Source organism: Corapipo altera, unplaced genomic scaffold (genome assembly GCF_003945725.1).
Source record: "Corapipo altera isolate COAL_440 unplaced genomic scaffold, ASM394572v1 110, whole genome shotgun sequence".
NCBI classification, from domain to species: Eukaryota; Metazoa; Chordata; class Aves; order Passeriformes; family Pipridae; genus Corapipo; species Corapipo altera.
This window is the reverse complement of record NW_020884960.1, coordinates 828972-855608: the sequence shown is the minus strand read 5'-3', so window position 1 is coordinate 855608 and position 26637 is coordinate 828972. Positions and strand designations below refer to the sequence as shown.

The window sequence follows — 26637 nt, the reverse complement described above, 5'->3', positions numbered from 1 at the left end:
GGTGGTTGGACATGTATCCAAAGACCCCTGTAGTTGAAATAATTTAGGACATTGCTAATGGGAATTTGGTTGAAGCCTGTAAGTTGCTTAAGGTTTCCCAGCTTGGCTGGTTGGGGCTCTTACAGCACTTCAGTGCATCAAGCTGAGCTGCAGCTGGCTCAGAGCCTGGGGTTACAAGCCCTGTGCTCCTGCTCCGAATGGTGAGATGTTCTTAAGGCTGAGGAATTTAGGTGACAGTAGTGTTGAACCAGATTACAATACTGACAAGAAGAATAGAGCCCACTAGCACTCTTCCATGGCTGCACTGGCCAAAATCCAGCAGATACGGCTTCTGAGTGTAGAATAGAAGAGTTTATTTAAAAAAAAAAAAAATCTCCTCGTGTGTTTTGTGTTTTTTTTTCCTGACCACAAACATATACTGCGAGGAGAATCTTAAATGAGCTGAAATAGATGTCATTTACTCTTCCCTTCTGAAAGAAGCCGTGGGAGCTCTGACTGTGGGGTGTGTCCTTGCAGGATGTGTCTGGTGCGGATGAAGCAGGAGGGCCGCACGGGCAAGTACATGTGTCGCTACATCGTCCACTGCATGTGGGAGGATGTCGAGCAGCGTGGTAAGGTCATGGGGGTAAGTTCTCTCTGGTGGTGGTAATCCTGATGATTCCCGTCTTTCAATGCGTTTGTGACTTTGCATTTCTTAGAAGAATGCCTGAGAATCAACCTGCAGCTGCTCCTTTATTTCTTTATCGGCTTAAGCTGGTGCATGCAGCCCTCACTCCTGACCATTTGTTCCCTCTGTTGAGCCACTGAGCTTGTTTCTGAAAGTGCATCACGGCCTGGATGAAGATATTGATTTGGTTTTAAATGAAGGAATTTCCCACGTGGTTTGCCATGAGTGGCGGTCTGAAAAATAAAAACTAGACACGATTCCAGTGTGGGGGAACTGGAATAGTTTATTGAACACGAGAACGCGATTTTAAAGGTATCTGAGGTTGGACATGTTAATGAAGGGGACGAGTTATGTTAATTATGGAATTACACAAGTTTTTACTGCAATTTCTAAATAGTTAATTTTTCTTCTAGTAGGATTACATGGGGGATAGAGGGATTACAGGGGTTTAGACATGGTTTGATACAATCATCTCAAAAGTCTTTTCTGATTTCTGCTGGAGCCAGGCTTGATCTATAAGGTAGAACTTGAACAGGTCTTGTGAGAAGGGTCCAGCTCCTTCAGATCACGAGGTTTTTGTCAGCCCTTGTTTTCCTTTGCTGAAAGCTGGGTTTGGGCTCCCACAGCCATGTGACTGCAGAAATGGATTTTTCTATTGATGGGATATGTTATTGACTTGGATGAGGGAATTGAGTCCACCATTAGCAAATTTGCAGATGACACCAAGCTGGGGGGGAGTGTTGATCTGCTGGAAGGCAGGAGGGCTCTGCAGAGGGACCTGGACAGGCTGGATCCATGGGCTGATTCCAAGGGGATGAGGTTCAACCAGGCCAAGGGCCGGGTCCTGCACTTTGGCCACAACAACCCCCGGCAGCCCCACGGGCTGGGACAGAGTGGCTGGAGAGCAGCCAGGCAGGAAGGGAGCTGGGAGTGTGGATGGACAGGGAGCTGAACAGGGGCCAGAGTGTGCCCAGGGGGACAAGAGGGCCAATGGATCCTGGCCTGGCTCAGGAACAGTGTGGCAGCAGGAGCAGGGCAGGGATTCTGCCCCTGGACTCAGCACTGGTGAGGCCACCCCTGGAGTGCTGTGTCCAGCTCTGGGCCCTCAGCTCAGGAAGGACATGGAGGGGCTGGAGCAGGTGCAGAGAAGAGCAACGAGGGTGGGGAAGGGACTGGAGCACAAGTGCTGTGAGGAGAGGCTGAGGGAGCTGGGGGGGCCCAGCCTGGAGAGGAGGAGGCTCAGGGGAGACCTCCTGACTCTCTGCAACTCCCTGACAGGAGGGGGGAGCCAGGTGGGGGTCGGGCTCTTCTCCCAGGAACCAGCAGTAGGACAAGAGGGCACAGCTTGACCTGTGCCAGGGGAGGTTTAGGTTGGATATTAGGAAGCAGTTTTTTCCAGGGAGAGTGATCGGACACTGGAATGGGCTGCCCAGGGAAGTGATGGAATCACCACCCTCCATTCCCTGGAGGTTTTTAAGATGAGACTGGATGTGGCATCAGTGCCATGGTCTGGGAACCATGGCGGGGTTGGATCAAGGGTTGGACCTGATGATCTCAGAGGTCTTTTCCAACTTGGCTGATTCCATGATTCTGTGATTCTCTGCTGTAACAGAAAGGGCGTTTGGGGATAGGAATGAGCAGCTGGAGTGGGGAGAAATGTGACTGGTGCCAAATTGATAACCACAACTTCAGTAATTCCAGCAGAGTTTTGAGTTTTCTCTGTATCTAAAATGGTAAAAGGAAAGTTAATCAACAAAGTTTTTATGTCAAGTTCCTGTACATCACTATAACTAGTCATAAGTGTATTTTTCCTTTTGTATTCTCAGTATACCTGGTCTTTATCACAAAAGAAATGTTCTAAGGAGAGAGTAGCTCCAAGGAGAGTTCATTTGCAAGTTTGAAGGAAGAGCAAGGTTGAATCTTTCTGGCCTATTCTGAGGAAGGTTATGATAGTTAGTTGGAATGGTCATTTCTGGCCTTGAAGTCCTGTGTTGGTGATTGCCTTGAGAGAAGGCAGTGCAGAAGCAGTGGCAGTGACAGCAGACCTGATACAGGTGAGGCTGCCAATGTTGAGGGCACTTCTGTGGGAGGGGAGAGGTCTCCTGTCTTATGGAAAAGGAAAAGAACTGCTCAGTGATTAAATAGAGGTTTGTCTGTGATTAAAATAAATTAGGCTGTTAGAGAAGTGACAGTTTCCATGTAGCAGTAATGACATGCTGTCAAGCCATAGTTGTCAGCTCTCTTGGAGAGGCTGCCAGGGTAACTGGTGAGTTAGGATTTGAGATGCAATCACATTAGTAATTCAGGAAGTGTCTCTCTGGTCGTTTATTTTGTATGTTGTTTTAGAAAGTGTTGATTCTGGTGTAACTTCAGTTACCCCATCAGCAGCAGGGTTTTTTCCTAGTTGTTGGGAATTCTGTAGCTTTGCTTTGTTACATGTTGCATTTAAAGACAAGACATCCTCTTAATCTTCTTTTGGATTAAACCCATCAATTCATGCATCTGAGAATTTCTTGCTATGTTAACGTGCTTACGTAAATTCCAGGATGGGAATCTCCTCTTTCTGATAAGGCAGTGTGAGTGAGCCAAGACAAATCAGATGATGGCACCAGGGGAAGACTGGATGAAGTAGTTTATGCATTTTTGTCCTTATCCAATGCCTTCCATGTCATATCAGTGGCTGGTTCTGCTTTCTCTAGGAACTACACACAGCTCAGATCTTTGTTCTGGGTGTAAATTTAAGGTTACTCTTCTTTTGTCTGTTCCTTTTGACCCTAATTTTGCCTTATATGAGTGAACCTCAAATGCCATCTTGTAGTTTTCTGTGCAGGGTTGGATGCAGCAGAGAACAAAGAGAAGCAAAACTGGCTGTTTGCTGCTCTTACAGATGAAGGACCTGCACACTTCAGGGCTTGATCTCCAAAGCAGTTACACCTTTGTGTTTATTAGTACATTTAGGCATAGGGTTTTCATTAATCTTTAGTGATTTTTTTTCTTTCATCTTTTAGTTATTCCTCGTCTTTCAGTCATTATTCATAAGTCAGTCCCCTGCAGAGACAGGCTGAGAAAGTTGTGTGAAGATCTCACAGCACCTTCCAGGATCTGAAGGGGCTACAAGGAAGCTGGAGAGGGACTGTGCATGAGGAACTGTAGTGACAGGACAAGGGGGAAGGGCTTCAAACTGAAGGAGAGGAAATTTAGGTTAGATATGTGGAAGAAATCCTTACCTGTGAGGGTGGGGAGGCCCTGGCACAGGTTGCCCAGAGAAGCTGTGGCTGCCCCTGGATCCCTGGAAGTGTCCAAGGCCAGGTTGGACAGGGCTTGGAGCAGCCTGGAATAGTGGAAGGTGTCCCTGCCCATGGCAGGGGATTCAACATGATGGGCTTTAAAGTCCCTCCAACCCAAACCTTCTGTGATTCTGTGATTTTGTCAAGGCAAATTAACTTCTTTGTCTCTTCTGTAGTATTCATTGTATGTTAGGTGAAAATAATTTATGCATTGGTGTTTCAGGATGTCAGCAGTTCCCTTGACCCTTATCATTGCTCTGTTTTCCTTCCTCAGTGATCCTACCTTCATATCCCACCTCACCCACGCCCCTGCATGGGCAGGTCCTGTTTATTCCATGCTTGTTCACTTTTCTTCACTCACTTCCCTCCCCTTCCCATACCTGTACCTGACTGAACGGTTTCTCTCCTCTCACCTTTAGCAATTGCAAGGAGTTTTAAATGACTAATAAAGGGCACTTACCCCAGTGTTACATTCTCTTTATTGATCTTGATCTGTTTGTCACTAATAATTCTTTTAAACTGAAGTAGAGGGTTTGTGAGCTGATAGAGGGACATGTAACAACTACTTATTTTCAAGTAGTGTAGTCCTGCAATCAGTATATATTCTACCTCCAAAAGAAGGTAGTCAAATATATCAAGAATAGTAGATAAAAAGAAGGTGTCATTAATGTTCTCTGTCAATGCTTTCAAACTCCAGAATCTGAGCCTTTCTCAGAAGTAATGTAAAGGAAAAGAAATTTTACTAGATACTTTTAGGGTGCTAAATTATCATCTGCACAGATCCTAGAAGGTTAAGAAATTCCATTCCCTGCTTTTTCTCTCATGCAGTCTATCAAAAATCAAGATTTAATTCCAATTCCTGTACTGTGGTACAAATGACAGAGCACCTGTATGGAATTGCCAGTTGATGCAATTAGTTTAACTTGCTGACAGACAAAGCTGCAGTTCTTCAGCTCCTTTCCATATCTAGCAACAATTCCAACCCTTGATGCAGAAAATGGACACTATATTCCTGAATTGATATCCATGGTTTTTTGAAATATGCCATCTGCTCTTAAATATACCGGTCCACTGGAGCCCAAAAGGGATAGAATGTAAAGCATTTTAACTGCTAATTTACATCAGCTCCAGCTCCAAATGGAGTTTGTATTATTTCAAAACCTGGTTGTTAAAACTGCTGAGATCTAAATCTCAGCTACAAAGTTTTGGGACCTGTTAGGCTGAGCTCCTTCAGCACTCCTGAATGTCGGCGAGAGTCAGAAACCCAAACTTGACACAGCTGTAAAAACACAGGGAGAGCCTGTGGCCTCAGCAAATTCTACTGGTGCAGGCATATTTCAGATATAAATTTTACTCTGCTGTCCCTCGTACTAATGAAGTCAGTCTCTTTCGGTGGGTTTGCAGCCAGGTGTGTCCAGTTCTGTGGCTAACCAGTGCTCTTTACTTAATTTTTCCACTAGTGACATTTCTATCAAACTTTAAAAACAAACAGAAAAATTGGCTTGATGCAATGGCTCCAAGTGTTAATAGTAACATTAGGCTGGGTAAAAGACTTCCTTTGGATCCTGCTTTGCCAGAGATCTCCACCTCGTGGCTTGCAGGGAATAGATTTACACTGTGCAAGCTGGCAGCTGCCTCATCAGTCTGGGGAGGGAATTCACTCAGGACTGGACATTGCTGCTGTTTGTCCTCCCAGCAGAGTTCTGGAGCCACCTGAGTATTAACCTGGCCGACCTGAGGATTGTGCTTTAGTAACTGTGTGGATATAAAAGTTTTTATAAGTTTCAGTGTGTTTTGAGACCCTTTAGATGAAGCTGCAGAAGGACTTGTAGGTGCTGGAGTTCCCTGGAATGGGATTTCAGCTGATAAAGGGACAATAAGTATGAGGTTGGAAAAAAATTAAAATAAAAGACCCTACACTCCCCCCCCCCAAAAAAAAATTCCAAACAAACCAAACACCAAAAAACCCCAACACCCCTCCTCCCTCCCCCAAGCACCCCACACTAATATTTCTGGGTGCAAATCACGTGCTGTCTCAGAGAGACCCTTTTAAGGCTTTATTGCAATAACTTGTAGGCTCCCTTTACCACGTTGGTTGGGTGTGTTGTGGTGGCATTGTGCTGCTGAAATGAATTCAAAGTTGTTTTCAGTGCAAAATAACAATTCATTTTATAACCACACGTGCTCCCAAAGCTGCCAAAGAGATAAGACATGGGGGGAGCTGTCAAGCCCAGTGTGCCAAAGCTATTTTAATTTATCATAATCTCACTTTCCTGTTTTCCCACCAGACCACTTAGACCCCTGCCCCCTTTTTTTTCCAGGAACACATCTAGGTGTCTTTTGAGTTCGTTTATTGGCTCTGCTGTTCGTAGCACAATGGAGCCTTTGTTACACTTTTAGCTCGAGCTGTTTATACCCAGTGACCCATAATTTGCTCTCAATTACACTTGTGTACATCTGAAGTAATGCCATCAGAATCAATACATATAACTGAGAGCTGAGATCAGCTCTGGGAACTTGAACACCATTTTCTGTCTTGGTACTCTTTTCACAATTAGAAGATTTCAGTTGATGAAAAATACCATTTTACCTTTAGAGTAGGTACAGAACTTCCTAAACTCAATATAATTCTGTTTTAAGTTATTCTTACTGTTGAGCTCTGACCTTTGTAACTGAAGACTCAGAAGTCATGGTTGGAGTGAGACCAGCAAGGTTGTAGAATGGCTTTAGAGGATGAGGGGTCAAGGTGGAAAATTGATAGAATTTTAAAGTAGAACTTGAGTTTTGTATGAATTGAACTGTTGATTCACCTGCAGTGAGAAGCTGCTGTACTGAGGTACTCAGGGGTCCTGTCCAGGTCTGTCTCTCAAATCTGATTGCAAGTCTTGGCGTCAGTTTGGGATGCACAGAACAGAAAGTACATTTTGAAAGAGAACAGGGGCAGAAGGAAGGTGGATGCAGAATATTGGGACTGGAATGGGGAGTTGGGATGAAGGAAATGTATTGAAGCAAAGTATTTCAGAGAAGGTACTGATTTTGTTTAAGGAAATGGATTGGATATGAGATAGATGATAGTGTTCAGGAGAGTTGAAAAGGGTTTTTAAAAACCTATAAAACTAAAGAAGAAAAACTTTTAATTTCAAATGGTCTGTGCATATTTTGAAATGCTTTACTTGGACATTTTAAGGAGAAGAATGTTACGATTTTTAATGGCCACTTAGAATATATAGAATCTCACCAGTTCCTAGTGTTCCCTTTTTAAAAAACAAACTAAACTCATGCCAAAGTAGTGAGATACAAAATTGCTGGGTGGTTTTTTTTTTTTGTTTTTGTTTTTTGTTTTTTTTTAAATAGGATACCAGCATTGTATGATTAGTTTTACCTGAAGTTATTGTTTTAAGAACATCACAGAAAATAGTTTATGAGCCCTAGATCCTTTCTCAAAGAGCTTGAAAGTTCACAGCAAGTTTCCAGTACTTTGTCATTTCATAAATAATAATATCAAGTACTGTTCCAGAGTAAATTCAATACATTTGATTCTGGAAACCATAATAACTTAAATATGCAGGACAGTGCATGTGTATGGAATGTTACCTTGAAATATCTTGACTGTGACGAGGTCTGGAGCAAACAGTACCCATGGTGATGCAGGTTTAGCTTTACCAGGACACAGAGGTTTGAAATAGGGGTCTCTTTCTCAGGTGGTCTTTAAGGTGGTTGTTCTAGAAGCAGTGCTTGTGGAACTGGCACACCTGGCTGAAATGCTTGGGGCATGTTGCAGATTCCTGGTATGGAAATCAAGGTATAATATATAATATATGCTTGGGTTCTTTTCAGCTGGCCTGCCCCAGTGTTCTGTAGAGTCTGGCATAAAAAAATCAATTTAGATTTCCCAGATGTGTTGGATCCTGTTACTGTGAGTTGGTGTCCTTGGTCTGTTCTGTGCCTCGCTCTGGTGCCTGCAGGAATTACACTGGAAGCTGCCTTGTAGCACCTTTTCTAGAGTTACCTTTCTCATTATTCAGTATTATATTACTCTATATCTGTTATATAGGGAAAGGTTCTTCCCCCAGAGGGTGGTTGGGCACTGAACAGGCTCCCAAAGCTGCCAGAGCTCCAGGAGGGTTTGGACAATGCTCTCAGGGACAGGGTGGGATTGTTGGGGTGTCTGTGCAGGGCCAGGAGTTGGGCTGGATGATCCTTGTGGGTCCCTTCTAACCCAGAATATTCCCCCCATCCTCACCAGAGGGACTCACATGCCCCGTGGTGCCTGTAGGTGTTGGTGCTGCCCCGTGTTCCTTGGGCTCTCCAGAACATGGTGTAGTTGCCACAGTTCAAATATTGAGCAATGAAATGGCAGCTCCCCACAACTGCACCATTATTTTATTTTGGCACTATGGAGGTCCTGGTGGGAGCAGGAAGATGATCCCTGCAGGGCCTGCATGGTCTCTGGGCTCAGCAGGGGGGTCACAGCTGTGTTGTCACTGTGACCTGGCTCCTGCCAGTGCTTTGTGCCTCACTCACAGCCAGGCTGTGAGTCACCTGCTGTCAGTGCAGGGTTCAGTGACATGTTGTTATGCCACTTATTTTGGACATTTACATTCTCAGCCTCCAATTCTTTTGGAGTTTGCCCCAGAATTCCTCAGCTGAGATCAGCTGGTCTGCTTGGCTAAGCCTTTTGAGGCTCCTGGAGCAGGGTATCTCCAGTCGGCGTTTGGTTCTGTTTTAACAGCTCTGAGTTGCTGCAGTGAAAACATGAATGTGCTTTTAAGCTTCTTCATAAAAAAAGGAAAATACCAAGACCAGTGTCTGTTCTAGATCAGACCAAACCAACCATGGAGAGTTTCCCTGTTGTTCCCATACATTTTAATCATGTTGTTGCTTGTGCTTTTCACTGCAGGGAGAAAGTCACTGATATCTTCTGCTTCCTCTTCAGGAATGAGCAACTTAATTTTTCCTTATGTTTTTGTGCCTGCCTGTCTTGAAAGACAGTAACAAGCATCAGTTAAGAATCTGATACGGTGCAGGGGGTGCTGTGGGGCTTTGAGAGGCTGCCCATTCCCTTCCCCTCACACAACTTCCCTGTCTCTGGCAGCTTGGGCAGCACCCATGGGTTGTGACTTTGATTAAAGCAGTGTGTAGCTGCTGCGGGCTCTCCCAGCTCACCAGATGCCACTGACACACTCTGTAGTGTCTCTGGCCATTTGCCCAGAGCACCTGTGGCTGCCCCATCCCTGGAAGTGTTCAAGGCCAAGCTGGATGGGGCTTGGAGTTAATTATCCTTACACTTCTGTAAGAGCTTGAATATTGTTGTTTCATTCAGAGGTCAGGAAATAATACCGAAAGTTAAAAGATTTGACCAAAATACCAGTGTATCTAATTTTAGAGATCTCTTTTTGTCACTAGCAAAGTATGCATCATGTAGATTTTCAGGCTGGTCAGAGGGCCTTGAATCCACAAGGATAACTGCACATAAAAAGGGACATTCAGCTGGTGTTGTGGATGGGAGGTGGTGGTGTGGATATTTTGGATGGGAGATGGTGTGGTGGATATTTTGGCTGGGAGATGGTGTGGATATTTTGGATGGGAGGTGGTGGTGTGGGTATTTTGGATGGGAGGTGGTGGTGTGGATATTTTGGATGGGAGGTGGTGGTGTGGATGAGAGGTGGGGTCAGTACAGTCTTGGTATATGTGAAATGAGCAATGCTGATCTGAATTGTTTTTCAGATGGCTTGGGCACGGATTCCTTAAATCCACGTGGATTTGGTAGGGAACAGAAGGCAGGCCTGTGAATGACCAGTGGTTTTAGGGGGTGTCACCTGGGGTATGGTCATTTGTCTCGTTGATGCTGAGTGCTGGCAATGCCTTCTGTTTGTAGATGCTGTTTGAAGGCTTCATTTTTCAAAAGCCAGGAAGTGGCAGAGCCCCTGTAATTGATGGACATCCAGGTCTACAGCCCCAGAGACAGAGCTGGGTACAAGGAGCTTAAAACCAATGTGTCTCCTTGAGAGCATTCTAAATTTGCTCTCTTGTATTTCCTGTTCTGGTATGTCCCTGCAGGGGGGAAGATGGCCCATATGTAGGTTTAATCCATGTTATTCAGGAAACAGTGTATAAGGAAATTTTTGGCTTCTTAAAATCCTTGCCCATGCTTTTAGGATCTTCTGGAAGTTTATTTATTCACAGCAGCATCGAATCTGAATGAAATACAGAAGTAAGATGGAAAACTCACAGTGTCTTACCGTGCAGCTTTTTCATGGTTCACTTTCTTCCTTTGCCTTTTACTTGAGGGCAGAACTAGGGTAGAGAAATAATTTTTGTTCGCTTCTGAAAGGTTACAGTAATAAAGAAACTCTTGTTAACATCAGAGTATATGGCAGGCAGGAGTTTTCACAGTCTGGCATTGTTTATTTTACCAGCAATTTGGAACCTTCTGCACTCTTAAAATATTGGCAAGAAAATATTTAACTGTTAACTGTTCTGTGGCCTGCATGTGTTTGAAGCCCTGGGGAGGAGGAGTGCTTGGGGAAATCAGGTTTTTCTCAGCTTATGATTGAAACCAGAAGGTGCAGAATATTGGTAGAAGGTGAAAGCAATGTGACTTCAAATTAGAATTTTACCCAAATGTGGAACTGATGGGAGAATGTCAAAGAGGTCACGAATGAGCAGGGCCCTGCCAGGAGGGAGTGGGAAGGCTGATGGGGCAAACACAGATCAGTCTGCCAGGCACTGCAGAAATGAATTTGAAAAGGTAATAGTAATTGTGAGTATTTGCATTTGTCCTGGCCTCAGTCACTGGATATTAGGCTGGTTAATTGCTGACTAATTGTATGGACTCTAACAATTGTCACTCCATTTGAAATGAAATAAACATTTTTTTGGAGTTTTTTAGAAGAGATAATGAGTGACTTTCTGTTCCTATCGAACAGAAGCTTGTTCTGGTCCCACATTCTTGGAGAAAGAATGAGGTTTTTTATTCTTCTTATTTTTCCCCTAGGGGAGGATGACCTATTTGGTATGAGCAGGATCATTCTTGCTCATATTTCTACATAAAATGTAGCCTCTTCCCATGAGGGTACTAAAAGCTATGGTAAAGGTAGCAAGTTTTTTTAATTGCACTAGCACTTTTCAGGTGAAATTCCTGCTAAGTCAGCAAAGTGACCTGATGTCTGGTGTCCAGGATCATCTAATGAGCTGTGACTGGAAGCTTGCTGGAAGTCAGGGCAGGAAGGAATAGATACCCAGACAGAGGAGATACTACCAGTATCTGCAAAGGTCAGCAAAAACTGGACAAAACTGAATGTGCTCAGAACTCCTGCTACTGCCAGATGAAGATTCAGAGTGCTGTGTCTGCCAGTGGCCAGAGATATTTGGAATAAAGTATAAGCAGCAGGAGTGTGGATCATTATTCCCTCTAGTCTGTTCTCCTGGCATTCACTGACGAGTAACCTGAGAGCTGCACGGGGAATGTCGTGTTTGGGATCACTGACAGAAATCCTCCAGGAATGCACAGGCCCTTTTTTAACCTCTCTGGTATTTTTTGCTCTTTAATGCCCCGTGGCAATGACTTCTGCCACTTAATTGTGTTGCATGAGAAAACACTTTCATTTTATTTTTAAGGTATTATTTGTTCATTTCATCAGATTCTTTTCTACATCTTTTTTAATGAGAAACAGTGAACAGTAATTCCTTGTTCATCTGCTCAATACCTCTCCTGATTTTATCTCTCTATCATCTTCCTCCTCATTTCATCCTGAATATAACTAGTGTTTCCTCATATGTCTCATCATCTTGGTCTTCTCTGTGTGTTTTGTTTTACTTTTGGATCTATTCTGAGATTAAAAGGTAACAAATATGTGCAGCATTTTATATGTGGGTACACAATGGATTTATGGTAGAATAGGGTTCCTCCTTTTGTTTTATATTCCTTTCAAATAATGCCTAAAATTTGTCTTTTTCCGCACTATTGAATTGTAGAACTTATTTTTTTTCTCTTAAAGATCCAGTTCCAGAATTGTAGCTGCTAAGTGTGTGCACATTATTATATAGACTTTATGGATTATTTTTTTAACACCTACTGCTAGTACCATTATCAGCCCTGAAAATCACTATTCATAACTGTCTGTGATTTTTATTTTCATTTATTGTATTTTCTACTGATTTGTACTTACCTGTTTCTGCTGAAATACTTTCCAGAATGGCTGTCACCTTTCCTGGCTCTGCAGCCCTGTTAATGTTATCCAATATGTTTCATTTAGTTTAGTGCCTTATGATCCCTGGAATTTTGTTGCTTTTGACTTTTATTAAGTTATCTGAAGTCTTTTTCTGTGGGCAGATCTTATCACCTGGAATATGATGGACTGGAAGTGTTTAAGGCCAGGCTGGACAGGGCTTGGAGCAGCCTGGTCTAGTGGCAGTTGCTGGACAGGGAGACCTTTTGGAGGTTACTCTCTGAACAAACAGCAAGTGTTGGGAATTACCCTGAGCTGAAATCGGTTGGGAGAATACTTGGAGGAAGCACATATCAGCTTGTAAGACTTTGACTTCTGTCAGGGATCCTGGCTGCTCTTGGAGGCAGGATACCCTGGACTCCTTGGGCTGATCAGTGTTTGTGGGGTGACACTTTCTGGCAGTTCCTGAGGTTCGTCTCAGTGAAGAACTGGAGTTTCACAGCATCTCTGTGAGTGCTCATGGTGAATATTTACCTTAATGATTCATCCACCTTTACTACTGTCTCCTACAAGTGCCTCTTCTAAACTGGTTCTGGAACTTCCTTTCAGTTTATCCAGCTGAATTCCTGATTCTGGTGAGTTCAGAAACACGTTTGTGACCAGTTTTAGGCTTTTAGCAAGTAGTGTTTTAAGAGGCATCACAGGAAAACCCCTCAACAACTGCTCACCTTACAGGGGATCAGCACAACTCAACAGAGCACAGCAATTTGACCTCCCTGATCCTTCTCTTGAGAGGTTGTCAGTGAGCTCTGCCAGCCACGTTCTGCAGGAAAGCAGGAATTTGGAATAAGTCCCCATACACTGGATACAGTTCAGATTGTACTGGAATCTCCTCTGCATCTGTAACTATTGCCATGGCAGAGTTTCCTAATTAATAAGCTGCAAGATAGGAACAAACCTCATTTTCTGGATATCAGACAGGTAGGAATGAGCATCTGGTTTTGCTGAAACTTGTTGTATAACTTGCTTTTCTGTGTCTGCTTGGGATAAACTTGCTCTAAGGAGTCTTATTTATTAATCAATTAATAAATGATTACACAATTGGTATGAAGGTAGCAGAACGTGTACAAGTTTTTCCATTACCATGGTGTTTTTATGGGTTGAAGATTTTGGCAGGAACTGGTTCTGCTACAACGTAACATTTAGCTTTTATCTAGGTTAATACAATATTGGGGTAGGTTGTCACCAAATGTTGAAGAAGGCTTTAAAGACTTCTCTGAAGTTAATGATTACTGAGGTGTATTACAAAACTACTTCTAATTAAAAAATTACAAAATCTGTCAGAAGAGTTATGCAGGGACTCACAGCTGTGGCTAATTACAAGCAGTGATCTGCTTTGCAGACAAAGTAGCAGAGCAGTTAATAAAAGACTCTAAAAGTGAATAATTTCTTCAATATCTTTGTCAGCTCACAAGTACATGAGATTGCCTGAAGGAACTGGCCTTTATTTACTGCTGCAGAAATATTTTTAATCTCTTTTATTAATTTAATCTTTTTGATCCTAGCTACAGTCTCAATAATTTCAAAATTACTGTCCTGCAAGCAATAGTGATGTTATAGGACAAAATAAAAGGGCTGCATGCAGCTTTGCCCATTTAATGTCATGTGTGTTTATTAAGAGGGCAGCAGACACCCAAAAAGCCCATATATAACTGTATATGCTTAAATATTATTTATAACTAATGTAAACTACCTTTCAAGTCATTCTTTCCAATTGCAACTTGAGAGAATGGGCATAAAAATGTCTAAATGTTTGCAGGATGACCTTTTTATCATGAAAGCTTGGTCCTGTATCTCCTTCAGGAGCTTTTGCTGATATTCCTGCTCCAGCAATCAGAAGTGTCCGTGGGAGTGGATGATGTTTATGGCAGTGGAGCTGCAGAAGTCCCCAGAGTGGACTCAGCCAGGACAACATGAGTGGACTGAGACCTGTGTACCTTGTTTTGCACAAAGAATAAATTTATTTTTACTGTATCAGCATAAAAGCACTACTTTGCTGTAGTGTTGACCACTTTGACCACTCCAGCCGTGTGCTGCTGATGTGGTGTGTCAGTGCACCCAGTGTGCACATAACCTGAAAGAGCCTCATCTGAGTTTGAAAAGATGACTGTGCTGACACATCTGCTGCGTGCAGGTACAGGAGCAAATACATTGTACAGAAGAGTCTTTTTATTCTAGCAGGAATGGTATAATGAGAATGAGGGGGTGGAAACCCAAGCCAGAAAATTCAAATATGAAATGAGATACACATGTTCAACTGTGAGGGTGATATGCTTTAGCCAAACACAACTTAGTGAGCTTAGTACAGGGGGAACTCGGTGAAATGTAATGGTCTGTGATATGCAGAGGGTCAGGTTCTATGATCTAATCATTTCTTCTGGCTGAAATCTCTTCATAAAAAAATCTAGTTCAAGCATAACTTACAGCCCAAAGAGAGGAGTTGCTGCCTGAAATTCAATGACTAGTGCTTGTACAAGGCAGTTAGAAATGCCCCTTCTGGCTTTATAGTCTATGGATGGATTAATGTGTTAAAGTAGCTTAAGGGTGCAACATATGCTGGCAAAAGCTAAAGCAGAAAGAAACTCCTGTTCAAGTGCTCTCAGACAGTGACTCCTGTTCAAGTGCTCTCAGACAGTGACCCCTGTTCAAGTGCTCTCAGACAGTGCAGCCTGTGGCCATCACAGCTGGGGCTGTGCTGGCAGGACACGGGGGTGCAGTGAAACCACTGGGGATCTGCAGGCCCTGCTCCATTGGGACGGACTGTTCCTGTCCCAGATCCCTGGGCTGGATGGCTCCAAGCAGGCAGAACACATCAGAGCCTGTAGAATCAGGAATTGTTACGGTTGGGAAATACCATTAAGTTTATCAAGTCACCATCAACCCAACGCCACCTCTGTATTCGCCATTAAACCACGTCCCCAAGTGCCACATCCACGTTTCTTGAACACTTCCAGGGATGGTGGCTCCACCACTGCCCTGGGCAGCCTGTCCTAATGGTTTACAACTCTTTCTGCTGTTTCTTTTCCCTCATATCCAATTTAAACCTCCCCTGGCACAACTTGAGGCCATTTGCTGTCGTCCTGTCACTTGTTACCTTCCAGTCTGTGCACACTGAGCCTGCTCTGCACCGGGAGCCAAAACAAGTGGGGAGGAGGAGGAGATTCATTACCCAGGAATGCTCTCAGTCCAACACAGGACACTGATATGGGCTGATCCTAGAGCAGCGTTCACTTTAAATACTGTGCCCATGTGCAAGGTATTTTCCTACCTGTCCAGCAGCACAGGGAAGCAGTGTGCTCTTACTTTCCTAGAACTCTTAGAATGCAAAATCTTGACTGAGGCTCGACGCTGTAACTCGTGACCCTCAGCACTTGGCTGTTGGGTGATGCACACAAACTCCTTGAGGCCAAAGATGAGGTTCCTTCAGTACGACACTGAAAATGCAGCATCTGTTTGCTGCAGTCGTCCCATGGGCAGGAGTCTTTCAGTGAAGAGTTGTGAGATGTAGTAGGAAGATACGTTAGCTGTACATTCCCTTTTGTAGAGGTCTTGGAGAGGTGAGATCTGTACCAAAAATGGGTTCCTTGTTTTGAACTAACGCAGTCCTGGGCCAGTCAGGCGATAGTACATAAATCTCCCCAGTGACAGCTCTGCACTGGGTTGTTCCAAGGAAGGCAAAGGGGTGAAGTCCCAAGAAGAGCTCCAGATGTTACTGATTTTTTCCCTGTTATTAGCAATTACTCACTTGGAAATCTCTAGCAGTTTTCCTTCTTAATAACAGACTGTGGAAGAGTCAGCAGAATCATGACCAACCAGATCATGAAACTTGCCAGTAGTGAGAACGTGCACAAGCTCTGAAAGAGGAAGCACTTCCAGCAAATGCTGATTTGGATTTACTCATTTTTCTTGATTTATAAAGAAGGATTTTTTCTTTCAGTGTTTGTACCTAACCAATGCCAGTTGTATTCTTCAGAAACTGCAATATTCCTTTAAATATCATTTTATTGCCTAAGATACAGCTCCATCCCCAGACTCATGTTTTATATCCGAAACTGTCTTTTAAGATGTATTTATTGCCATGTTTGTTTAACTTGGTTATCTCCTTCATCCATCTATTTCTTGCTAACTTAAAGCTGCTGCTCTTTGTTTTTAGTAGGGAAAGCTGCTTCCCCAGGGATGTATAGTCCAGGACTTGTCTCTGTAATGGGACTATTTGTTTTCTTTGCCCCTTGCAGTTGCCTGCTGTAACATTTGTAGTATGTGTTAAGTAATCCTTGAGGTAACATTTTTATTATGTCATAAAAAGTGCGTGGCAAATATATAATAACTCATGGAATTTGTTTGTTTAAAATGGAAGGATAATTTATTGAGTGTGTTACATGAGACCTGCTCCCCCTTATTAGAGCTGTAGAAGTGCAGCTTATTTAGAAGTATGTTCTATTGAGAAAAACCACGATCTCTGACATGCATAGAAGGTTCGAGCATGGTTGGGTAGAAATGACATCATAGTTTATGTACTCAATAAAAATTTAATTAAGTCATTACAGAAGTTGCAGTCATCATTTAACCCTCTGATTTCTTATGTTTAGTTCTTTTTTTAAACATTCAATAATAACCAGTCTCCAAATCTTGATAGCCTATAAAATATCTGCATGAATTTTAATAGTTTATATTAATGGAAAAATATGAGTAACTGACATAAAAGGAATTTTCCTTGTGTTTGCACTATGTGCATTGCTATAAAAATCAACAGATGAAAAAAGACAGTGGTTTAATGGAAGAATATTTGAACTGGAGACTTGGCAAAAACTAACTCCTGTTTTGACAGAAAACCTGTTGCATAATTACCGAGGTGAATACTCATAAGGATGCTGAGAGAGTATTCAGGATAAGAGGTTCCCAGTGTGATGGGCTGTACCTCAAGGACCCTGCACTCCTGTTCACTGTCTCTGTTTTGTAAAACTTGTCTCCAGGCTCAGTCTCACACCTGAGTGTCCTGCTGGTGTGCAGGCCTTGATTATCCTTGTCATTTATAGTTCAGTAGAAAAGAAATGCTTGGATCCCTCACGAGAGCCAGTACAAAGAAGCAACTTTGCTAAAGTGTAGCTGAGCCCTTGGGAGAGGAACTGAATCGCTTTGGTGATGAAGTACAGGCAAAAGGGACAGACTGTGCACGAGGGAGATGCACAGGAGGCACTTCAGCCGTCCCTCTGCATCCAGCAGTTGCTCCAGTTCCATCTTAAGCTCACATGGGGTCAGTTCTCAAGCCAATGGGTAGCTTAGGCCAAACCAGCAAATATTTAAGCAGTTGTTAAATTTAGTTGAAAGTCAGTGTGGAACTTGGACTGAGGCACACAGCATTAGGGGGAAGTCCCTGGATCATCACAAACTCTGAAAGAAATTTAGTCATAGTCAAAAACTCGTGAGTCTGAGCTCCCAGAGATGCTGTAGAGGCAGAATTCATGTGCTTGCTGACTGAGAGCCAGTGCTGACAGGTAAGGAGGGAGCAGTGGCAGGGATGGTGTCTCTGTCTTTAGCATTCCTGTACTTTCACTGCAGTGGCACGTCCACTTCTGCAGTCCATGCTTTGGGAGGAAGAAGTTGAAAAACCTTTGAGTTTCTAAGAATGAATCAAGATCTGGAAAAGCTGCTCAATAGTTAAACTACAGAGGAGTCTCCATTCTCTTGGGCTGTGCTGGCACTGCAAGGACAGCTTTGCTTCCTGCTGCTCCAGCAACGTTTTCTCTCTGCTCGCTCGTGCAGTGGTGGCAGAGCTGTTGGCTCAGGGTGGTTCTGCCAGTTGTATATTGAGTAACACCAACTGCATCTGTGTCAGAATGAACAGAGCTGTGTCTCAGGGGGGTTCTACAGGGACTGACTGCACCACGGTTTTGCTTACAGCTACTTCCTCAGCAAGCTGGGCTGGGGCACTGGTTCTTCTTTGCCTGCTCACAGTGAAACTGGTAACATTTTTTCCTCACCCCCTCTTTAGAGCCTACACTGATGGTTTTCTGGTTTATTTTTCAGATTAATTCTGTTGCTCTAAAGGAAGATTTGAAAAGTATGGTAGAAAATTTCTATGCAGCTCTGTTTGGATACGATGAGGTAAGAAGGATGTTTTCAGTGAATGTGCCACAACTGGGCCATCTAATTCATGAACAGAGAATATCCAGATATTAGGTAGAACATTCAGTGTCCATATCTTTGGAGAAATGTTACGTTAGGGAAGAGACTTCTTAGTTATGTACCTGAATGAAAGGACTTCTAAGAAAACAGCACAGAGCACATGGATTTAAACCATGGGATGTGGAAGGGGTTAGGGTGTTCTTGATGCTACTTCTCCATCCCTGCTTGGCCATCACTAAATCATTTCCTCCCTCTGAATCCCATTGTACTAAGCTGTACTTTGAAAACAAAGAGTATTTATGGAGTATTTATAGGGAGTCTATGTGAGAATATTTATAGGCAGTACCTAATAATACGTGGGGGCAAAAGCACCACTGTGCCCAAGTGTCTGCAGGACTTCCAAGAGGAAAATACAATGACATCATCTCTTTTTGTAGTTATTTTTTTGCTCTAGTGAGTGTTGCTCTTCAGATGCTCTTATTCACATAATGGTACTATTTCTTTGCACAGTGATTTGCATTATTAATATCTTGTAAATGTAAACTCATAGAGTTGTGGACAGTGTTACACATACAAATTTATAATCTAGTTATAACTAGATGTGTCTGCCTGTGTTTTGTTGACAGTCTTTTTGGAAACAAAATGTCTGCTTCAATTAAAGACAATGTTGACTTTTTTATTTTTAACTGAATATTTTACAGTCCTGTTTTGCCTTTGGCAAATGTACTAGCAGAAGACAGGAGTTAAGAGACTATAGTGATAATACCACATAATCTAAGAAGACAATAAAAGTGGGAGAGGATTTGGATGAAAAGCTTCATGGATGTGGTTCCTGTATAAACCAAAGCCAGTATTAGATTTAACTGGAAAAATCTACAAGATTCTTGATGAGGAGGAGTTCTCTCTCATTTAGAATGAAAAGTAAAAAAGCAAAGCAAAATAGCAAAATCCAGACTACATTTCTGCAACGTTGGATTAAATATCCTCTAATTTTTCTTTTCCAAGTCTTATGGGCTTCACACGTTCCCATGAGATGGTGCTGCCTTCTCTGCAAGGTCACCCCTTTTATGGTAAAGATTTCATAACACAGAAATGCAGTTATCAACTCCTGCATTAGGAATACCCTGACCCAGGTTTTTTCCAAATTAACTTGCCAGAATATTGGTTACAGGCTGCTCTGTAAATTAATTTAAGGCCAGGGTTGTTTTTCCATTCTGGGAAAGAGTGATGTTGCTGCCTTTCCATGTGCAGGGCCCGTGGCAGCTGTGGCTGAGACAGGTGCCATGGCCAGGGGCCAAGTGCACTGACGTGGGTGTCTCGTGTTCAGACCCTCTTCACGTGCAGTTTTTAATCCCCCTCCGTACTTCCTTTAGGGAATCTTGTCTGATGATCATGTTCTGGCAGCAGCTCTTTGGAGGAACCTTTTTAACAGGAACTGTGACGACCCTCGGCATCTGGAGTTACTCGTGGAGTACGTGCGCAAACAGGTACAGAGGGAGGCTCCTCCCCAGCCTCTGCTTTACAATATTGAATACTTGTTTTTATTGCTTGCATATGTAGCTCAGTTCTCATAAATAAATCTGATTTTAATATTCAGTGATCATGTTTAAGGAGAAAAAGGTAAAAATGTAAAATCTGGATTATATTTATTATAGAATCGGAGACTATCCTGGGTTGGAAGGGACCCACAGGGATCATCCAGTCCAACCCCTGGCCCTGCACAGGATACCCCAGCAATCCCACCCTGTCCCTCAGAGCGTTGTCCAAACCCTCCTGGAGCTCTGGGAGCCTTGGGGCCGTGCCCACTGCCCTGGGGAGCCTGGTCAGTGCCAACCACCCTCTGGGGGAAGAACCTTTGCCTGAGATCCAACCTGACCCTGCCCTGACACAGCTCCAGTCATTCTCTCAGGTCCTGTCACTGGTCATCAGAGAGAAGAGATCATTATTGCAGTTTGGTGAAAAGAGAAGCTCACAGAATATTGAAAACAATCCTGCTCATCTCTTTCTGGACATCTGCTATGGAGGGGCTTGAAAAATCTGTCAGAAATGGGCTGCAGCTCGTTGTAGGTTATAATTGTTGTTTTGGAGCTGGGATCCTCATAGTGAAATAGCTTGAAAGTCTCTGATGATCTTTGGGGGAAAGAAGGAAAAGGTTTTGTTTTCAGGACTAACTTCTGTTTCTTTCAGTTATTACCTGGAAGAGGCAGTACTGAGTAGTGTTTGTCCTCTTAACCTTGAGGAGGTTTGTGATTAAGGTTTCTAGGAAATGTTCGTGGGATACAGCCCAGGTGGGCATCAAAGAAAAGGGTGAGAGAGGTTCTGGAGGAAGAGTGTAGGGTGTTGGACAGGGAATTGAGGACCAGAATTTCCACAGCATCATTCTCTGTAATGTTTCCAATACTGTATTCAGGATCAGATAGAGGTTTAAAGAGAAAGTATTTCAGTTTGTGTCTGAGAAAATGGCATGGGAAATCAAGGGCTAGGCTTCCCAAGGGACTGAGGACACTGGGAATGCCAGAAGGCTCTCAGGAGGGACTGGCTTAATTTAATGCTGAGGGTTGCTGAGGCTTAAAATCGGTGGGGCTGTAGGAAAGTTTGCAGGGAGCAAACACATATAAGAAGTCACTTGGGACAATTTTCTGCCAGATAGGGAATTTGTTGCACTTCTGTATATTCAAGCAAAGGTCAGAAGCAATCAGCAGTTCAATAGGAAAGAGTGATCAGGTAGAAAAATGTGGCACTTTGGGGAGGAATCAGCACAGGTTCTGTGCAGGCAGGTCATTCCTGCAGGCAGGTGGTGCACTTGAGGAGAACATTCCCAGCTTTACAGATATGTCAGTGAGCTCTGAACTTTTACCACACAAGAACAAGGCCTTGAGATTACAATTGTATTATCAAAACTTCAGCTCAGCACTCTGTAGTGTTTAAAAAAAAATGTAAAACAAATGCTCAGAGCTATTAAAGAATAGAGAATAAAATGGTGCTGTCCTGCTACTTTTTACATCCATGGGACCTGTATGAGCTTGAATAATGTGTCTGGTTTGGGTGCTGACCATTGAGAAAAGCAAAACCTGCACTGGAGAAGGCTCAGAGAGGAGCAGTAAGGGTGACAGTGAAACAGCTCCTTTATTAGCAAAGAGTAGGATCCCCCGTCCAAAAAAAACCAGCTGAGAAAGAATAGGAGATAGCTCTGGGAAATCCTGAAGGCATGTGAAAGGTGAGCAAGGAAAGGTGTTCAGTGACACAGGAATGGGGGGACAGAATGTTGCCACTGCACATGGATTCCAAAGGCACTGTCCAGGGCCATTACAACCACTTCAGACTCATTCCCTGAAAGAAAAGATTTTGAGAGGGCAGGAAAAGAAATCCGGAAAATAGCACTGTGTGCATTTAACTCCTCCTGGGGAATCTGCAGGTGGTGGCTGTCAGGAGCAGGGCACTGTGCTTAGGTGGCTTTTTGATGTGGCCATTGGTGCATTCTTTCCTCTGTTGAGAAACTCCATGTCCAATTATCCTTTGTTTCCAGTAACATTGTGTACCAGGACTTCCCCACAATTTCCTGTGGATCCTTCTCTAACATTGGCTATTAGTGGATGCCAGAGAAGAATATACTAACAGGGCAACATGTGCACTGTGCCTCTGCTCAGCTCTCCCAGCCTTCCTGAGCCAGCAGTGGTCAGCTTGGCTTCCACTGACCCTTGAGGGACTATTTTCTTTTTCTTTCCCCTCTCTGTATTCACAGTGTCCTGTGGCAGCAAGTTAATTCTATGCCATATGGCAAGAGGTTTTTTTATTTTGCTTAAATTTCATTAAATCCCCAAGTATTTTGCCCAGAGAAGCTGTGGCTGCCCCATCCTTGGGAGCGTCCAAGGCCAGGTTGGATGGGACTTGGAGCAACCTGGGATAGGGGGAGCTGTCCCTGCCCATGGAGGGGGTGGAATGGAATGGACTTTAAGGTCCCTTCCAACCCAAACCATTCTGGGATTTCTTGTATTGTGAGGATGAGTGTTCATTCCATGTTCATCTCCGCCAGCTCCTGTGCTTTTATGTGATAAATCCCAGGTGCTCCCTACTGGTCAAGCCTTTTTTTGTGTAGTGAAAAGCCTCAGTCTGTGTGAAGCCCTTCTAATGAGAGCCCTCCACAGGGTGATGATATGGGCTGTGTCACCTGCAGGAGCGCCAGGAAGATAAAATGACTCATGGTAGCTCTGCGGCTCCTCTTTCCCTGATGCCAGACTCTCAGAGGAGGCATTAGCTGAGGTGTTAGTGGAGAGCCTGACAAAGGTGACTCCAGAGGATCTGCAGATCCTTATCTCCTGAGCCTTGCCATGGTGCTTTGCAGTCACAGAATCACAGAATATGCTGAGTTGGAAGGGACTCACAAGGATCATCCAGTCCAACTCCTGGCCCTGCACAGGCCCATCCCCAAGGGTCACACCCTGTGCCCCAGAGGATCATCCAAACCCTCCTGAAGCTCTGGCAGCCTTGGTGCTGTGCCCACTGCCCTGGGGAGCCTGTTCAGTGCCCAACCACCCTCTGGGGGAAGGACCTTTTTCTAATATCCAACCCAAACCTTCCTGACACAACTTCAGGCCATTCCCTCGGGTCTTGTCACAGTGGGAAGCGACCTTTTTAGGTCTGCCTCGTGCAAACGGCAAAGTAGGCGAAAATCTCCCTGTTGTGCTTGCCTTCTGCACATGTTTGTGCAGCTCTTGAGAGCCTTGACTGGGTGATGGGACAGTGGCAGTGACTTGCTGTGCTTGCAGGTGCAGCACCTGGACGCGCTGAGCGGGGAGGACCTGCTGCTCACGGGCGAGGTGAGCTGGCGGCCGCTGGTGGAGAGCGACGCCCGCAGCATCCTCAAGCCCCTCTCCCCCGTGTACAACGACGAAGGACTCTGAGATCCCTGTTGGAACAGCTTGGGAGGCGTGACTGAAGTGGGACTGGGCTGAGGCCGTGGGCTCAGGAAGGAAAATCTGCTGTTGGAAGAAAAATGTTTCATTAGCTATCCCATCCGTGGTGCCTCAGTAGCAACCTGGACAGCCATACTCCTCTGAACCTTCACCCGCAAGTAAATCCTCATTTGTTTGAGAACCTCTGTCCTTTCTATGGCCCTGAGTGGCCCTGGCTGTCAAATGGACAGAGCTGCCTTCTGTCTTTAGGAAACCAGGTATTCACCATGACATAGAGTTCTCTCAAGAAGACATTTCTGTCCTTTGCCTCGTTTAAAGAGCTGCTACCCAGAGACACAGTGGTGTCCTCTGCTCCCTGAATGGTTGTCAATGCAAATCTGAGCTTTGCATATTAGATGTTAAATATATATTTTAAAAGCCTGATATTGAGATGGAATGGTCCATCTTTGCTTTAGTGGAGTTAAGAATTGCTTTAAAAGATTCTTAAGGGTTTTCTGTGAAAATCCTTTTTTAGAAACTCTGCTCTGTTGCACAAGAATGAGAGAATGCAAAGAATAATGCACGGTCCCCAGCAATCCTCTGTGTCTCTGGCCATCTTAGGGAGATTAAAGCCCAAATCATGGCTGGGCTGGCACTAAAAGCTGCCTCAGTACTTGATGTTCCAGTCTGCCTTGCTGATACTTCCATGTTCTCTGTAGAGTTGTGCTCTAGGAATTTCTTCCTGAAAAGAACATCCCTGTTTGTGTTGCTGGGACAGGACTCTGCCATCCTCCTTACCCCATAACATGGTCCAGGGCTTTTTAACAAGACCCATCAGTGCCAGAGAAAACTTCTATGGCTGTGCAGGCAAATGATGCCAACACAGTAATTAGGGGAGCAGGAGCTGCACTGGTGAGATCAGCAGAGGCTGAGGTGCTCTGTGTGGGTGGAGGGTTCACCAGGCTGTTTCCAGGTCAGTGGCAAAACCAGTTTTCATTTCTCTCCTGTCCAAAATCCAAGTCAATAATAAATGTCAGTCTGGGTAAAATTGGTGTGTGTTTGTTTTTTGTGCCCTGTGTGCTTTTGATAAGAATAAGCCCTATAAAATCAGGGCTTATTCCTAATAAAAATATTAAACAAAAGTTGAAGGTGATAGTCCTTAATTTATGATTTTAATCCTCAATTTGTGACTCCTTAATCTGGTGAAAGTGTGACTGTGCCTGGCTGTGACTGTTCTTCCTTCTCAAGTTGCTTTCTTCATAGTGTGTGTGCATTGGGGAATATTTGCCATCCCTTCTCCATGCAAAGAGCAGTGGGATGCAGGATAGAGGCTCCCAAACACTGCCTTGTATTTTTTTTTTTTTAAATCTTCTCTTAGGGAGCCTTCTGTGTATAAAACAGGCATTTTGTTATTTTTTTTCCAAGGCGAACTTCCTCAGTTTAACTTGTTATAAAATGAGTCATGTAAAGAGCCCCTCTCTGTGTGAGGTGTATCCCTTCTCTGTGAAAACATTACAGCCCAAACAACTTGCTTGCAGTTTATTTAAGATGCTTTTGTTGAAAGCTGAGCTAAGCAGAGAAACCTCTTATGTGTGAAGTATTATACAGTGTGTGTGAGATAATAACACCTTGTAATTCATTACAGCTGGCTTGTATTTACATAAAAGAAGGCTGAGCTGTGTAGGAATTTGCTGATTAATTTATTTTTAATGAGAGTGAAGTATACCAAGTACCAAAATAAACTTTACTTTGTGTATCTTACTGCTCCTGAAATAGGTGGAAAAATTAATGGTAGATATTTTGGCTCAAAGCTACATACATTAATTCATATACAAAACAGTTATTTAAACTTTAACCCCTTTCCTGCTATGTAATTTAAACCTGGACTCTTGTTATCCATGCCATGGGAACACAGGACTGGGATTCCACCACCGTCCAGCCTGAGAGTCCGTGTACGTCTGTGGTGCCCACGTGAAACCAGGAGGTGCTGGAATTCCTGGGGCAGCTGGTCTGGAGGTGACAATGCCCTCTGTACTCTGAATGTGGTCAAAATGGAACCCTTCCCTGTGTTTATGGGCAGGAGGCTCCAGAAATGATGGTGCCAGATGCACTCATTAGCATCTGCCTTTGCTCCTTTTATTAGGGTGAGAATAAAGACCTGTAATCACAGCCCTGCCTGGGCCATGAAATGCTGGACCCACCCGCTGGCTGGGCTGAGCCAGCACTGGGGTGTGTTTGGGGGTGTGGGGCATGGTGAGAAAGTAAGGCAGAAACTGTCTCTGAGTTATAAAAAGGTAATTTGTTAGGGAGGAAACATCCACTGGAGGCTACACAGCAACAGGGAAGAGTTTGCTTCCCAGTCATTAGTTACCTGGAGACAGGATCTGGATGTACAATATTAGATTGGATATTGGGAAGAAATTCTTCCCTGTGAGGGTGGTGAGGCCCTGGCACAGGTTGCCCAGAGGAGCTGTAGCTGCCCCATCCCTGGAAGTGTCCAAGGCCAGGTTGGATGGGGCTTGGAGCAACCTGGGCTGGTGGAAGGTGTCCCTGCTCATGGCAGGGGGTGGGACTGGATGGGCTTTAAGGTCCCTTCCTGTACAAACCATTCCATGATTCTGATATGACTTCTCTTACTCTCAAGAGGTGAAGAAAGGTGAGCTGGAAAGGTGCCACTGCCAGTATATAAGACATCTTCCTTTACAGCCAGAATTTTAGAGTCCTTGAAAGAAAATACATTTCCAGTAGCAAAACCTGCTCCCTGCAAGTGTTCCAGCAGCAGTGACTGGCAGGTGAGTGATTCTTGTGCACAGCACTGCTCCAAGGGCAGCAGAACAGAGGAGTCTGAACCAAACATTGTAAAACCCACCTTTTCCCATTTTCAAGGTTTTCCAAAGGGAATGATTGAAGGTGTTTTGCTTATGGACAGTTCTTTGTTTATGCTGTTGGGTTTTTGGAAAGTGGTCTCAGAGCATCGGCTTGAGGGCACTTACTGTATTTCAAGTGAACATATGCACGTGCATTTCTTCTGGAAGGAACCTTGTAAAGCACTTTATCATCCATCCTGATCTCCTGTCTCATATACAGAATTTGGACATCACTGGTTATTCGGAAGGACTTATTCCCCCAGCTTTCCCAGGTATCTTGAAATGAAGAGCCATGAGCCCCTAGGAACACTCAGGATTTCAGCTGGATCTTGGCTTGCTCTCTGTGAGCAGAAGGGCCACTGCTCAGTGTCTTCCCTTCTCTCCTGTTTTGCACTAGTAGGAGAACAGGAGCATGTTTTGCCTCACAGGGTCAAACTTGGGAAGACTCTTGCTTCAGGCTGATTTTCTTAAGACATTTTGGAGTAGGGCGGAGTCATCTGATACCCTTCGATGCCCATTCTCTATTTTAGGTGTTTAAATGTTTTTCTGTGCCATCTCAGCTGCTGT

The 26637-nt window shown here is 44.0% G+C and overlaps 1 protein-coding gene across 2 annotated transcripts in view; it reads left to right on the top strand.

The window, feature by feature from the left end:
• LOC113956958 (ubiquinol-cytochrome-c reductase complex assembly factor 1) overlaps nucleotides 1-24251 on the top strand; it is a 49236-nt gene extending 24985 nt beyond the window's left edge. For both annotated transcript variants that reach the window (XM_027664048.1, XM_027664047.1), the window contains exons 7-10: nucleotides 517-625; nucleotides 18213-18290; nucleotides 19685-19798; nucleotides 23078-24251. In XM_027664048.1, the coding sequence (XP_027519849.1) occupies nucleotides 517-625; nucleotides 18213-18290; nucleotides 19685-19798; nucleotides 23078-23212 (436 nt within the window). In that variant the 3' untranslated portion in view covers nucleotides 23213-24251. The remainder of the gene's footprint in view (nucleotides 1-516; nucleotides 626-18212; nucleotides 18291-19684; nucleotides 19799-23077) is intronic.
• Nucleotides 24252-26637: the final 2386 nt, after the last annotated feature.